The sequence below is a fragment of the Elgaria multicarinata genome, chromosome 1 (assembly GCF_023053635.1).
Source record: "Elgaria multicarinata webbii isolate HBS135686 ecotype San Diego chromosome 1, rElgMul1.1.pri, whole genome shotgun sequence".
NCBI lineage: Eukaryota > Metazoa > Chordata > Lepidosauria > Squamata > Anguidae > Elgaria > Elgaria multicarinata.
In genome coordinates, this window is record NC_086171.1 from 130,459,909 (window position 1) to 130,476,265 (window position 16,357).

Consider the following 16,357-nt stretch of genomic DNA (forward strand, 5'->3'; position numbering starts at 1 on the left):
GAAGTATAACCCCATTCAGAACTCCCATTGGGAGGTTGTGTTCATGTATCATTCCGTAGATTAACTTTATCAATATTTGCAGGATGGAATTGCAGGCGAGTGCTTGACAAGGTACATAGTTGAAGACGAACAGAGTGGCAATGAACTCACTATTACCAGGAGCAAGGATCTGAATAACTGCAAGAATAAAGTTGTGAAGTACATTGGAATTCCCTTAGTCTACAATATCCCGATTTCCCCACTGGTAAGAATGCTGTAAAAAAAATGTTCACCATTGATTGTTAAGTGAGGCCATTGGCTTTTATAACACCTTTCTCCCCCCTCATGCCAATTGCAGGGGGGAGAGCCGGGTGGGGGTTGGTCCAGATTGGGACTTCAGTGAGGGACAAAGGATTAAAACTCCCCCCACCCAAATGCTAGCTGCTAGCTACGTCTGTACTTTGGCTATATTCATACTCAGTAAAGGTGCCTCTCTCTGTTATTTAGAAAGGGAAAACGTTTCCTGGAACTACTGTAACTTTCACGAAATTGAAACGTGATGGTGGTGGTAGTGCTGCCCAGCTTGCTAGCATCCGGTCTAAACAAATATACCAGGTTTCTCCATTCGGTGAAGTTGATGGTTCTGGAATTATAACAGCCATGTAAGTAGCAACCCTAAGTGTTATCAAGGCAGTCATGGTTCCTATTGGCTATTCAGAAGTTGTCTTTAGTAGCAACTGGGTCAAGCCTTTCCAGCATTTTTTTTAAAATCATCCTCTTTCTGGGGTAGGGACTCTCAGGCCTGGGGTGCCAATCCAGCCCTTTGTGTTCCCCCAGTGGCCAGAAACTCTTTCCCAGACCCCACTGCCTTTCCCCCAGCCACTGATGGCACAGTGTCCCCCCCCCCATCCTAGAAGGCTGAAATACCTCTTAGTTACTGGTAGATAGATGCTGTAAACTAAAATGGTGGGCTTTTGAGTTTGGCTGGAATGTGCCCCCGCCCAACTTCTCTGAAATTGAATTTAGCCCTCAGGCTGAAAGAGATTCCACATCCTTGTCCTCTTTCATTAATGTCTCCTGTTTGTGGCCAATCCTTGTCCTTGACAAGGCTGTGAAACCACTTAACTAATTTGCACCAACTAGAACTTCTTTTTAAAGCCTTTGAACTGTAGACATCATCTCTACTTTTTAATTTAACAAAAGTTATTCATTCACGTTAGAATTCCCATTCTAAGGTATTTCCAAGGCATGTCAGCACTCTGTTGCTTAGAGAAGGCTACTCAGCGTCTCTGTGACATCAGAGCAGATGAGCCAATGGCAAGAACAAGCAGTGTGAGCTGTTTGCATACCCATACTCATGCTGATATCAAATCAGCTGCTCACTACTGGGTGACACACCACCTCTTAACTTTGAACATGTTGGCAGTTCATGTAGGAATCATACTGCAGTATCCAACACTGCCGGTCTACTTACACCATTAACAGAGTGCTAGTGACCTCTGGCAGTACACCAACAGCATAATCTGACATGACAGGTTTCCCCAGAAAACCCATCACTCCAGCATACACTATTAGTGTACCACTAGAGGTTGCTTATGCTAATGCTATGTCAATAGTATGAGTGAACTGGCAGTGTTGGATACTGCCAACAATATTGGGCTAGGTGGACCAATGGTCAGACTCAGTATAAGGCACCTTCCTGTGTACATATCCAAAAGAATTATACATTTTATATTCTCTCTTCCAGATTCAAGGAGATCACTAAGATCCAAAGCGATATAATTTCTGAGACAAAAGGGCAGGACTAAGGCAGCTCTAAGATACATCCATGTTGCAGAAGTTCTGCGCTTCTGTATACAGCACTGAATGCTAGCATCCATTAGCAGATCACATTCAATCTAAGCAGTCTTTGGGAACTGGAAGACTTACCCTGCCAGTTCTTGTGTGTCAGACTCATTTTTTTATCTGTAAGATGAGAAAAAACAGTGACCTGCTTCCCTGGTTTGATTTTGATGAATGGCAAAATTAAGGCTTTCCAGCACTTTGCACATTAAACATTTTGTTTAAATTACAAGTGGCAACGGCATATAGACTGTGAAAAGGAACAAAGACTTGCCACTGCCTGGGAGTTGTTTCCATTGGAGCAATCTGGCCTGATTTCAAATATAGCCAGAATTCCACATGGATGTGAATGCATCAAACTTACATTCAAGAGCAGAAGAGGTCATGTTTAGAATGCCAGTGTGTTTGTCGGGATGCAGAAATGGTCCACCCACATACCCAGTATATACACGCCTAACTCTATGGATGTGGTAGTTGCGTTTCCATTAGCTCTTGTAGAGTCAACAGTGACTCCATATCTCCTAGTTGTCACCTAGTCCAGAAATAATGTGTTTGCAGATTATTTTTCCCTTAATGGCACCTGTGTTTTTTTTTCTTTCCTTCCAGACAAAATTTTACCTTGCTTGAGGTAGCTAATAAACCCTCCCCAGTGGAACATTCACAGCCGTATAAGGCTGTCAGCTGTCATTATGAGTTTTCAGAATATCTGCCCCAAACGCTTCCCAGCACCAAAGACTACAAGAAAAAGGTAAAGAACATTTACAAGTATTGTATGGTTTTACTCTCTGTCAAGCCAAGGAGAGAGCTGAATGTTCTCATTGGTCCCACTGAACATGTTCTAGCTAGTGTTTTCTTCTTGTTAATCTGATAGGCTGAAGAAATATTGAACGAATTAGCCCACACACAAAGCACTTTGGCAGAGCCTTCTAAGTACCTAGAGCTTAGTCAATGTATTCAGCAACTAACTTCTGCTGATCTGCAAACACTCTTGAAGGAGTTTGAGAATGAGCATATTGTCAGGTATGTTGTTTGAATAGCACATAACTTGTAACGTCTTACACCAACCTTAAGATTTTCTTACCAGAGACACAAGTCTCTGGATTGGCCCATAAATCACCCAGTCAACATTTCTCTTATGAGGAAGGAGTAAGAATGAACCTTAAGCATGTTGCTGTTCGCTTCATTGCAGACATGTCCTGCTGAGTTTAATTCTGGCTTCTGGCACTTCTGAATCAATGGCACTCATAAGGGACCTATTCGTCAAAAATGAACTGATGGATGGTGAAGAATATTTGATTCCCATAGCCTTTTTCTTAACCAAGCCTGACATCAATAAAGTGGAAGACTTGTCTAGAATGGCAGTAGTGAGTACATGCTAAATCAATACTGATTGTATCACAGTGAAAATGAAAGAAATAAAAATCATTTTGTCAATAGAATCTGTAGAATGCAAGTCAAAAAGAGGATTGTTGGCCCTAAAGTAAGAAGCATCTTCCAGCAATTTCGAACTCCTAGAACAATTTCTTTCTTTCTCCCCAACAGGAAATACTTGCCCACGCAAGAAAATCAGAACAACGTCTGCTTACGAAGCACCTCTTTCTAACGTATGGTGTCTTGATCAAGCATCAATGTTCTTTTCAGGCTCGACCCTGCCCCAGCAAAATTCTTGATGTATGTGGTGATTATTTCATGTTAATTTTAATTATTATTATTTTTAAAAAGAAATATACTTTCCAGAGATTAGGGAATTTTGTTATTCAATTCTAGCAAACAATAGCAAGTTACAATCATTAAACTATTAATTTAAAGACTCCATCATGTCCAGAAGAATCCTTTTACCAGTATGGGTGTTAATTATGAAAGAACCTGTCCCATACAAAGGTTGGCCTAGCTTTCACACAAAAATACAACTCGTTTACCTTTTCTTGGAGTGAATGCTAGCTAGTGGGGATGGAAATTTTAAGCCAAAACACCTGGAAGGATACAAGTTGCCCACTCTGCACTAAGATCTCTTCCGTCCCAACAATGCCATGATCCTTTGGGTTTTTTTACTCAAGTTATAGGGCATTCTGAAACAACAGAGTCACGCATAGATGGTCCCAGTAATGTTACTTGCATTCCACTCATCATCCATTCCCCATTTTTGAGAACAGTAACATGCACTATAGTCATACAGATTTGAATGAAATTAAAAAGATTCATATTCTTTTGTCTATAGTATCTCCACAACTTCCTAACTGATGCAACTAAGGTGCATAACGAATACGAAACTATATTGGCTCTCAAAACTATCGGCAATGCAGTTCAGATACCCAGCATAAAGCTAGTGAAAATCTTGGCTGAATCTGAGAGAAATACACCAGAAATCATGCTTGCTATTATTGACACCATGATGCATTTTGGCAAAGTGGACCCTGCAAAGGTAAGCGGAGCAAAGGAAACTCACTTCAGTGAATTAGATGCAAAGCATGTATCCCATGACATGGCTTCAATTTGTTTGCTGAGTGCCATTTTCAGTACAGTGCAAACAGGCTTAATGAGCATTGAGATTCAGTTTAGTTCGCACAATAATGATCTACTTAAACGGAGACATTTCCCGGTGGATGCCCTGCACTTAATTTGGGCTATGATGGTTTCCTAGTAGATTTCTCATACATTTCCAAAGTGTATTCTGCAATCTTGAGAAATAGACATTTGCTATAATGAGAAAGAAAACAGAGGTTAACTAGTTAGGCAGGATGACTAGAAAGAAAGTCTCCATGTTCAAAAGCTGACTCCCAGCTGCTGGGCAAACAATGAGGGATAACTGGTCTCTGACATGTTAATCCAAGGGCATTTAGCTAGCCACTGCATGGCACAGGGCACTGGAATCAATGGACCACAAAACCAGTCCTTAGATGCTTTAATGTCATGTATGGATTATGTGCCAGTGATGTAAATCCTAAGTGAAGTAAGACACATAGGACACATAGAGGGATACGTCCTGGAAAACATTGTCTCTCCTTCAGAACCACTAAAAATACTTTCGTGCATTGTTTTCATAGTTGTGGCTTGATCCCCATAATAGGTGCATTTGTTCCTCTTTAAAGTCTTTAAATTTAAGTCTGCAACTTACACAACACTGGCAGGCTGAATGCTATTAGCAAAATACCCATGGCACATTTTCTCTTCCTCCAGGCGCAAGCAGTCCTCATGCCGATATATATGAACCCTTCACATTCCATCCAAATCCGAACAATGGCTTGCAGGGCCCTCTTTGAAACTAACCCTGGCGTCCCTGTGATAACAACTATTGCTAATGTGGCAGCTGAAGACAAGGATCCAAAATTTGCCACTTTTGTATTTCGAATGCTAAATGATTGTCAAAATCTCAACTTACCAAACTACTCCATCATGTGAGTAGAGATACAGCAGACTATCTATCATGCAATAAGCTTATTGTTATTGTTCATTATAGTTATGCAACTTGATTTTTTTAAAGGAGCCATATTTTCGATTCAGCAAGGGCTGAGGAGCCAGCAAAATTTGCTTTGTCAGCTGCAACTGACTCTTTCTCAGTCCTGGAGAGAGTTTCTTTCATTCGTTCGCTTGCTCGTTCTTAGTAGTTTAAAACATTTATATGATGCTCTTCATTCTATTTGGATTTCAGGGTGGTACACAATCACCCCCCCCCCCATAATATGAAATACAATAATAAAACATCAAGTACAGACTTTAAAAGTGGAGTTTAAAAAGTCAGTGGGTTAGTAAGGAAATAACTGGTCCTTCAGGTTTTTGGATATTTCTTTAGGCACTTCAGCTACTCGCTAGACATTTTCCTATGCCGTAGTTTACCTCTGACTCATCTTGGTTGGAAATGGCTGAGTTGCATAATTATGTTTGTCTGTATGTTGTGGGAGGGGATGTCTTAGGATCAGGGGCTATGTAGAGAATCACTTAGGAACCCCTGAGAACCAAATTTGACAGTCTTGGATGCCAGTTGGGTATGTTTATTATTGATCTGGATAGCATGAAACAGTGGCCAATTGTGGATTAATGAATCCATGGTTTGTCAGGATCACTTGCCACTACCAATCTGAATATGCAACCTTCAATCAGCCCAATCAAAGTTTGCTCCATGATGTTCAAACTCAGACCCTATGGGTTAAACAACCCACAGTTAATCTACAATTAGTGTCCGTGTTCAGATGTCATGGAGCAATGAGCAATCAGGCCAATCAGAGGTTGCATATTAAAAATGGCATCGGCATGGGCCAGACACACCACGGGGCAAATTGTGGATTAATTTACCCACAATTTGCTGCCATTATGTGCAAATGGGGCAGGGTAGCTATTTGGGTGGCCTGATGCTAAAGAGGACAGGCTGCATGACAAGCTACACCTGCTGAAATTCCCTCTTTTACACAACTATCAAAGGTACAGAAGTTCTCTTTTGCATCTAGCCATCCTACATGTTTCCTTGTTGCAGAAAATACAACAAAGAATCTTGTGTTAGCCTTAACAAGTTGATTATAGTATAAGCTTTTATGGAGTAGTGACTACTTTGTTCAATGACTGATATGTTTGTTAGCTTTAAAGTGCGGCAAGATTCTTAGGCTGCAATCCTACCTGGGAGTAAGTTCCATGGAACCCAATAGGGCTTACTGCTGAGTAGAGCTGTATTGGCTTGCACTGCTAGTTGCTTCTAATTTCAATAGACTTATCTGTTTTATTTAGGCGATCTGCTTGCAGTAGGGTCATTAATTATATGGCCAGTTATCGTAACAGAATGAACTATCCTAACAGCAAGGTTCTTCATTTCAAGCTCTTCAGCAGTGAGTAGCAGATAATTATCTATTCCCCAGCTCTTTATCAAGTAACAAAATTGTTCCTTCATAGAAGTGCCTGTTCTATTCCAAAGTGTTAAAGGATATTTTAAAAAAAACATTTCTGCACTGTGTTTGATTAATTTCTTACCATTGTTTTTTGTTTGAATCCTACATTGTATCTTGTATCCTGCATTCTATTCAGAGCAAAAATTATAATAATGTTAAGCAGGCCTGTGTAGCTGATGGCCCACCTGTCCATATAAAGCTCAGCAGCATCAGAAGCTCAATACCTGGTTGTGCTTTTATATTGTATTTTATATCATGGTTTTGTACTGTTTGTTTTATACTTTGAATGGTTTTAATTTTTGTGAACTGCCCAGGGAGCTTCAGCTATAAAAATGTAATAAATAAATAGATACCAGGACCCGCATCAAGGGAAGGCATGGATGGGCACCTGGTAAAGAGCAACATCCCACCAGAAGACCACTGGCAAGAGTGCCTTAGACTTGCTCCTCCTCTTCACCATGGCAACCTGCTGATTCACCTGCCTGTTGCTCTGGCCCAGACAACGGTGGTAGTAAGAAGGAGTGGCAGTAGATGCCGCTGCCTATTTGCTCACTGGTTCCCTAAGTGTCAAGCAAGCGAGTGGTAGCAATAATGAAAAAGAGGATGCGGAGCAATAGCTGCTTGTGGCAATGGTTGTGTGAAGGAGGACTGAAGGAGGGGACCCATTGAAGGTGTCTTGTGCGAGGGCCTTCCGAGTCCTGGAGCCAGCACTTCTCAGCACATCTCTTGGTTTTCATGCCTATTTGAGCTACAAGAATGGGGGAGTGATGGGAGGGTTTTGTTTTTACTTATTTATAAGGTGCTTTGGCTGTGTAGAAACTTAAGCCATTGGACCAAACCATAAACACACAAAGAAAGCACAATAATAATAACAACACAAGTACAGGGGACAGCAACAGACACAATTTTCTCAGTTTTAAATGCCTGAGAAGGCAAATCATTTTTTCTTCTCTATTCCCTGAATTTTAAAAATGAAATGGCTTGGCAAGCCTCTTTGTCTATCTGGTTCCACACCTGCAGGGCCACCACTGAGGAAGCCCTACCTCAAAATCCACAACATTTGCTATGTGGTATTCACTGTAGAAAATCACAAGCTGTGCAGGCTTGATTATCTAAAAAATGTCTAAAAGGCTCTGAAAGACTTGATGATTGACTTTTCCACTGTGTGCCATTTGAAAAGTAGGTCCTAGGTATTATGATGCAAACTTTCTTCATTCAGGGCCTTCCTTGACAGTAAAACTACAAAAATTGAGATTATCACATGTCTACATTTCCCCACTACTTCTCAGTTCAACAGAGCACTTTCAGACCTAATCCTGCCATTTGGTGCACAGTAGTAAAGTGTGGTAAATCAGAGTATGCAAATCATTGCACCAGCACAACATCACAAAATCATAGTGTTGAAGACATTGTTGTTAACATGGGCTTGTAAATAGCCACTTGCCTAGTTGCCTGTGGCAAGTAAGTGGTTGTGATCAAGTCTGTCCAGGTGACCAAAGAGGGAAAATGTGCAAAACATTTCCCTGATCCGTGTTAGGTCATGCATTACAAAGAGAGGAATAGGATGTGTGTGTGTGTGTGTGTGTGTGTGTGTGTGTGTGTGTGTGTGTGTGTGTGAAGACGTGGCAATTTGTCAAATGTCTGTGGTCTTATTTGCAAGGCTATGTCAGCACAAATGTTTAGAATGGAGGTCAGTAGTAATATCCTAATGAATCTCGTAAATAAAAACACAAATGATTTCAGGCTTCCTGGGAAAATGTTTCCAAGGAATAGTAGCAGAAGCATCATATTTTAGTTTCCAAAGTTTAGTAGCTTGTCTACGACATCTGTGTTGTCTTTGTTTCTGTTGCAGGTTCATATGACTCTGGGTTCCTTGGAAAATTCATCTTTGTAAAGAATGACAAATCAGTGATTCCCTCAAATGTCATCATTAGTTCAGAAGCATTGCTCCCAGGTGCAAGTGTTAAACTATTAGAGGTATGTATTATTTTTCTTTAGTTCATTTCTAGAAAAAAAATACTTGTGTTTTGTTTTGTTCCTTGACTATATTGCTTCACATCGGATGCATTTTAATTGGCTCGTATCATGCTCTTTTCAAAATGTTTTCTTTCTTCATTTTTTTTTAAAGATTGCATTTCAAAGTGCAAACGTCATGCAACTGCTTCAGGAGCACAAAGGCCAATTTGATCAATACTCTGCCCATCAGAAGATAAAAGATACTGAACAGAAGGTAGCATGTTCCATTCTTTGAATGCATTTGTCATAGGAAAATGGTAGATAAGATGATTCCAGAGTTGTAGTGAGGGGGGCTGCACTGGTGAATTTGGTGGCAAGTTATCTCCATGGTCCATAGAGGTGTAAGCTGCAATCATCGACATGATCAGCTACTCACTTTGTAGCCTTTAAATAAATTAATCCAGTCTGAGGAAGTTGTAAAGCTTTATCCCACATACCTGTTTCCCTAGAATTATCCCCTACAGCGTTTAGCTGTTGTTGTTGTCGTTGTTGCTGTTGTTGTTGCTAGCTAAATCACACCTCGGGCGGCAGCGCTCCTAAGATCCTTTGCAAACCAGGAAAACGGTTTAAGGGGGGAAATGTAAGAAATCATAAAAAATCAACGGATGACCCAATCCAATTCAAATTTGGTATGTTTAAAGCTCTCCTTAATATTTATTACTGTGCCAATTTTGATGTCTTTATCTTTAAAATTTACGCAGATGTAAGTAAGTTTGAATGCAGATGTTAGTTTGAATGCCTAAAAATATCAAATCCTGCTCCTGCGCCCCCAGTGGCCGCTTGGAAAACAACAAATGATTCGCTCCAAAACTAGTAGCAAAATAGGTCGGGTCTTTTGCCTTTATAGCACAATTAAAGCAAGATGCATGGGAGTACTTCACAGTCAAAGCACATTATAAACTGGAAAACTTCAGAGTCCTTTGCACACAATTCACAGTGATTGCACAGTATAACGCTATTGTGATAAAGCTAGTAAAATCATGGCTCACAAAGAAGGCAAGTGATCTTCTGTAAGGTGGGAGCATTTGCAAGGGAAGTGTACTTAGGGTCACAGCATTGAATGGTAAAACCATTTCTGTTGCTCTTTATTTATTTACATCCACTTACTTGAACAGACCTAATACTAAATACCTCTTATTGGTTTGATTTTCAGCTGTCAGGATTCAAGGAAGTATCTGGAATAGATCCTCTCTTATTTGCCTCTCTCAGATTTTCTGACTATGATATCACTTATCTTGACACTAAAGAAATGCAACAATTAATGAAGGTAGGGTGGTCTATTGTCTTACACAAGCTGCTTCAGGGTGCAGTCCTATGCATATTTAGACAGAAAAGGTCCTACAAGTCCAAAGAATGTCCCAGCCAGTCATGCTGGGAGTTGTCAAACTTTTTCCTGTCTAAATATGCATAGGATTGCACTCTAACGCATGGAGCCTTATCTCCATGTCTTTTAACCTTTTTGAATCTTTTCCCTGTTTCAGTATAAGGAGATAATCGCGATAATATTGAAATACATAGAATCCATGAAAGGCATCACTGATACACAATTCACTCAAACTCTGCCTTTGGAAGTTCGGTACCTGGTTCCTAATGCTGTTGGTATGACAGTTGAAGTAGGCTTCAGTGGCATTGTGAATGCACTTGCTGCAGTGAAAGGTAAGCATGGAGATCATCCAATTCTACAACCACTTATTGGGAACAATAGGCCCGGGGGGAAAGCTGCAGAGCGTGGTGAATCCAAGACCTGGGTTCGGAAGGAGTTTTAATGACTTTGCTTTAATGCTGTGGCTATACTCTTTAGAAACAACAACACATGTGATCTTTGCCACCCGTCTGCAAGTATATATACAGGACAATAAACTCCTGAACTAAGAAGAGGGCACTAATCAGTGGTAGGGATATAGTTAGGATCCCTGAGCGCCTACCATTCCAGTTCCTGCTTCATCACCTCCTTTTTCCTATTCAAATGATGCATTTATCTTTTTATTTTAACTGATTTAAATACAAAGGGGGGGGAAACACAAGCCATGAGAACACATTCACAAGGCGGATATTATCTTCCATACCTATAACATAAAAGACAACACTGACAAACCTGGAGCGGGTGGATTTCCTTGTACATCTTTCTTGTTCCAAACCAATTAACTTTCCTTCTCCCCACTAACCCTTTACCAAACCAATAGCCATACCATTCATCCTTCCAGATCTCACCATTGAAAATACAGTTTGCACATCATCATAGCCATTCTTTAACAGATGAGACTTTAGAATTTTCCACATTCTTTACATTTTGGCACTGCTTACAGATTATGCAGGAAATCTCTATTTCTTTTCCTAATACAGATGCACAACGGCAGTGTTAAACATCAAGTGTCTCTTTCAATACATCTTGCAAATTCAAAGCAGATTATTATAAAGCATAAGCATTTGGGATATGGCTTGGATTCCATATGTTTACATTTGCTCCAATGAGTCTTACTTCAGTGAAGTTACTTCTGATTTATTGGGGCATAATGAGAGGACAATCAAGACCTGTCCTTAACTATGTGGACACAGCAAAGCATCATTAACCATTATGATGCCATCTTGGCTAATATATGTTAGCCCCGGAGCTCCTTATGGCTCTATTTGAATTAGAGGTGCATTCTCTTTTCCTAAAAAAAAAAAAAATATCCTCCAGGTGTCAGCTCACTGTCACCCTAAATCATTAGCAGGTATATAGAGATGAGATCTCTATTTATATTGCATCTTATTATATTTAAGCTTTAATCCTATACACACTTACCTGGGAGTAAGTCCCATTGAACTCCATTTATTTACCAGTAGATGTGCATAGGATTGCACTGTCAATGTTCTGTCTTGGAGGAACTACTACTTAGGATTGTTCAATTTGTAGTCAGTGAAGCCAAAGGTTTTGTTGATTAATGTCAATATTTAGCTTATAGATTCACTAGCACATGATTAAGAGAGACTTAGTCCTTTATATATGTTTGTCTACATTTTGACTGTTTTTTAATTCCGTTTGTCTGTTATAGGCAAAATAGACGTATCTCACCCCGATCTCAGAGAAGCCAGTCTACAAGCTCAGCTTGAGGGCAAGATTAGGTAAGCAAAATAATACCTTTATAATCAAGGTTGTTGTTGGGATGGGTGGGTGGGTAAAGTGATTGTCACTGTTGACTGCTTAATTAATGAAAATTGAATTCTGAGTGTGACAGCACACTATTATTAGAGCTTGCCCCAAATATGTTGCTGGTGCTCTCCTTCCCCCGCTCCCCCACCCACCCCTGCCTGAGGTAGAAAATCCCAACAGTGCCTCTACTTGGGAATAACAAAACAACAATAATAAATTAATCGACCAATGATTTGCAGCTGCCTCACTCTCTCTAATGTTAGGGCTGGGCCTGCTGGTTATATTTGGTGCGCAAATGTCTAATATGTGGCCTTTCCCATCTTATTTCAGTCTCAATGGTGAGGGAAAATTTATGTTTGGAGTTAATGCTGGTATCCTGCAGAATGTTTTGGAAAGTATAGCCAGTTTTCAAATGACCATCACACCCAAAATGGAAGCCTCACTGGACATGAAAAATAAGAACTTCAAAATCAACTTTGACTTCCCACAGAAACCGTATAGGATTATGACTACAAGGTGAGATAGCTATCTTCCATTTGTATAACATCTTGTAAACTGTCCCATAAAGGCTTCTGTCATAAGCAAGAATACACATACAACTTGATCATAGGATATTTGTTTAGGCCAGAACTAGAAAAGAAGCAGGGGCTGTAGCTCAGGGTATTGTGCTCTTTCATTGGCTTCCTGAAACATTCTGTTTCCTCATAGAATTTTCTAATTGTGCCATCCAGCACTCCGCTGGCATCTGTCCTCCAATTCCCCAAAGGGTTTCTCTCCCTACTCTCCCACCCGTCTGCTAGCCAGCCACAAAAGAGGCTTAATTTTTTCTGCCTTGTTCTCAGGGTGCTTTTGAATTTCATTAGAATTTCTGTTGGTATTGTAAGCTTACTTTATCGTTGCATGGTGGTCAAGGGTGCTGTGAATTCTTTCTTTCTTTCTATTACATATCTCTTCATTGCTCTGCAGCTGCTCCAGCTGCCCACGCTTCCTGATCTGAAAAAGTCCCATGGGAGGAGTTACCTCATGACCCCGTCAATTGAAGCGTGGGAAGCCAGAGACACTGTAGTCCACCAGAGAAATGATTGAACAATGGAAGATAGGATGCACATTCTCTCCCTCCCACCCCCACACAAACACACACATATATACACACACAGTGGTCACCTCATAACGAAGGTAGACACAAGAAGCGCCCCCCACCTACCCCCCCACAAGAATTTCACTGACATTTTCTTTCCCTTTAAAAAAAAGTTCAAAAGCCATTTCTTTTCTGTCAAATAATGATTGATAAAACAAGGTAGAAATATTTGACACAGCTCTAGTGCCATCTACTCTCCAAGTTCTTGGATTTTGTCATTTCCCACTTCTGATACCCAAAAAGTTCTTGAATGGAAGATATTAAGAACCGATCCACAGTTTCTATATATGGGGAGCTTGTTTTCTGTCACCTTGCTGTATTCCTGGCTGTGAATAAGTTTTTTCCTTTGAATTTGTCATGCTTCCTAATCTCATAAGTTAAATAGTTTTCACTGCAAATCTACACAGCCACGAGGGACGTGTTGTATCAAGAGGTCTGAACTTTGAGAAAACGGCTCCAGTTCTTCCAGCTGAATTTGCAGTTGACATCTTGTATGGACACTTCAGTGTAGGAAAAGGCAGCAATAAAGTAAGTATCTCTTCCATGTGTGTGCATATGTGTCTTGTGGTAAATGTCTATTTCCTGGTCTTGCATGTATACATTGCTAAAGGATGGAACTGGGGGTGAAATTAAATTTCTGTTGAAGGTGCTTGGAAATGGTAGAAATCTAGTGGTAAATGTGAAATAATGATGTCTCCAGGTTTGGTTAGTATAACTAATGAAACTAATGATTGCAAACTGCCCCAGGGCATTTACCAGTTGGGTAGTATACAAGTCTAATAACTAATAAAATCAATGCATTAGGTATTGCAGCCATTTTAAAGATATTGGTGATTTGTAAAAACAAGTAAGATACTTGGTGATTATTGAGATAAATTAAAACATTGCTAATAGTTTTATTAATTGTAAATTTTCTTGGAGACTGATTAGCAGACAGGTGGGATTTATTTATTTATTTTTCGAACAAAATTTGAAAATAAATAAATAGTATGTCAGAATTTGTCTGACATTTGGCCTTCCCAAATTATTAATGAATATTTAGAATTACCAGTTAATTTCATTATTTAGCAAGTTCTTGACAATTATCAAATCTACGTATTATCTTCATATTGGATTTGATGGTACACAAACAAGCTGAACCTCTGGGAAAAAACAACAGTTTAAAATATGCTGAATTCACCCTTTCTTATGTCTACTTTATTTATGTAGGTCAAAGCTTCTCAGTTTATGACATTCAACTCTTCCTAATGCTTGGTTGCTGCAGCATTGGCAATTGCAACAGTTATCAAACGCCTTTTCCCCCCTTGTGTAATTTCCACTATTTCCCATAGCTCATAACTGACAGTGTCCTTGCCCCACCCCATGTTCCCAACCTTTATCATCCTTAGGAGTCCCTCACTTTGTTCATCATGCAAATGGAAATGTTAAAAAATTTATTATTATTATTATTATTATTATTATTATTATTATTAGCATATTGGAATTATTATTAATTCTTCTAACCTTTTACCTCCCAATGTGACACTGGAAAGTTTACAATAAAAGAGTAAAAGTGAAACAGAACAACTAACATAAACTCCAAAATGCATTAATAATGAGATGTTATAAATAAGCAGGCAGGCCGTTCCATAAACCCAATAGCTTCGTGCAGAGATGTTGGACCTCAGGCCTGTGGGCAAAATAGGCCCACCTGGAGCCTCAATTTGTGCTCTCTGGGGTGCCCTAGAAGGCCATGCCCCTTTCCCCCATGTTCCACACCTTTCCCCCAACTCATTTGGTAACTTTCTGGGTTTTGTACAGCTTCCTCCCCCCCCCCCCCCAATTTAAAAAGGCTGTCTTAAGTCTTAGTTATCTGCAGCAAGAGTGTTTAGCTAATATACGCTGTTATTGTGGTCCTGACCTTTTTACCATTGGCTCCTCCCACCACTGGAACACTCCCTCCCCACCACCCCCAACAGCTTCGTTGAAATTGAGTTTGGCCTTCGGGCAGAAAGAGATTCAACACCCCTGGCTTGGAGTGCTTCTAAACAAGGGGTGTTTTCACAGCCCTCATTAAACAACAAGCCCAAATGTGCCAAAATTGCTTTGGCTATCCCTGGAAGTTTGAATCTTATATATTGCATATCACAATATTGCATATTGTTCACCTGTTGTATATTATTGTATTGGGGCCTATTGCGAAATATTGATAAACCTATGTTAAATGCAGCAAAGAAATCCTTCCAAAAAACGCCAGCAAGAGGAGTTCAAATTGTCCATTCCATGTCTGACGACCCATATTGCAATTATACAACAAGCCGATGACGTTTTGCCTTTAACACGTTCACTGCTCCACATGGCTGCTGCATATCACAAAATGATAGTTAATATGATAACAGGTACAACTATCTTGCCATCAGAACATCCAATTTGTATTCCTATAAGCATTTGTGAAATTGTGCTCATTTTCAAATGTACGTATGTGAATTGTCATCTGTACAGATTGTCCGATCGATAAGGTCAAGGCAGAGTTCCAGCTCAACCCTCAACCACTGAGGATGAGGAGGGACTTGAGATCCTATGATGAAGAAAAGGTATGTAAATGACACTGACCATAAATCATCAGCTTCTTTATACAAATTAAACATTCAGTGAAACAATCCACAAGGAGAACTGTGTTGGGTCTGTACCATTTTTAGAGAGTCGTAAGGAGAGCCCTACAGGATCAGACCATGAGTCCATCTGGTCCAGCAATTCTGATCACACAGTGGCTGTCCAGCTCTACCCATGGGAAACTCACAAGCCAGACATGAGTGCAGCAGCACCCTCCCGCCTATATAACCCCAGCAACTGCTGTACATAGACTTACTGACTCTGATACTGGAGGTAGCACATAGTCATCAGGACTAGTAGGCATTGATAGCCTTCTCCTCCAGGAATTTACCCAACCCCATTTTAAAGCCATCCAAATGTGTGGCCATTACTACATCTTGTGGCTGCAAATTCCATAGTTTAACCCAGTGCTGTGTGAAGAAGTCCTGAGTCAAAGCCATCTAGGTAAAAATCAAGGGGTTCCATCTGCCAGAGATATAATTTCTTTTTGAAAGAATGGGCAACCTTTGCTTGCCAACATCCACCTTCTTTGTAGCGACTATAATCACAGCACATGTAATGCAATATGCAGCCAGCCTCCTTAGCAATTCTTTTGTTTCCTTGCTAAGAAAAGAAGATGAACAAATGCAAAGTAATGACACAAGCTGTGTGCATGTATATGTATGATTTTTAATAAATAAATAAAGGCATTTCTTTGCATTTCTTTGAATAATGCAGCAGGACACTGATGAGGAATCAATTGAGCCCCAGACCCACTCTTTGTCTTCCTCCTGTATTATAAAG

General features: G+C 40.1%; 1 protein-coding gene across 1 annotated transcript in view; it reads left to right on the forward strand.

The window, feature by feature from the left end:
• Positions 1-16,357, forward strand: part of LOC134403500 (vitellogenin-2-like) — a 43,444-nt gene that overhangs the window by 6,355 nt on the left and 20,732 nt on the right. Inside the window, exons 5-22 of the mRNA XM_063133783.1 lie at positions 83-244; positions 487-641; positions 2,428-2,569; positions 2,693-2,841; positions 3,011-3,185; positions 3,364-3,492; positions 4,040-4,243; positions 4,999-5,216; positions 6,538-6,635; positions 8,548-8,672; positions 8,824-8,925; positions 9,865-9,978; positions 10,193-10,367; positions 11,747-11,816; positions 12,175-12,360; positions 13,390-13,510; positions 15,192-15,360; positions 15,464-15,555. Coding sequence (XP_062989853.1) covers positions 83-244; positions 487-641; positions 2,428-2,569; positions 2,693-2,841; positions 3,011-3,185; positions 3,364-3,492; positions 4,040-4,243; positions 4,999-5,216; positions 6,538-6,635; positions 8,548-8,672; positions 8,824-8,925; positions 9,865-9,978; positions 10,193-10,367; positions 11,747-11,816; positions 12,175-12,360; positions 13,390-13,510; positions 15,192-15,360; positions 15,464-15,555 — 2,586 coding nt within the window. The remainder of the gene's footprint in view (positions 1-82; positions 245-486; positions 642-2,427; positions 2,570-2,692; positions 2,842-3,010; positions 3,186-3,363; positions 3,493-4,039; positions 4,244-4,998; positions 5,217-6,537; positions 6,636-8,547; positions 8,673-8,823; positions 8,926-9,864; positions 9,979-10,192; positions 10,368-11,746; positions 11,817-12,174; positions 12,361-13,389; positions 13,511-15,191; positions 15,361-15,463; positions 15,556-16,357) is intronic.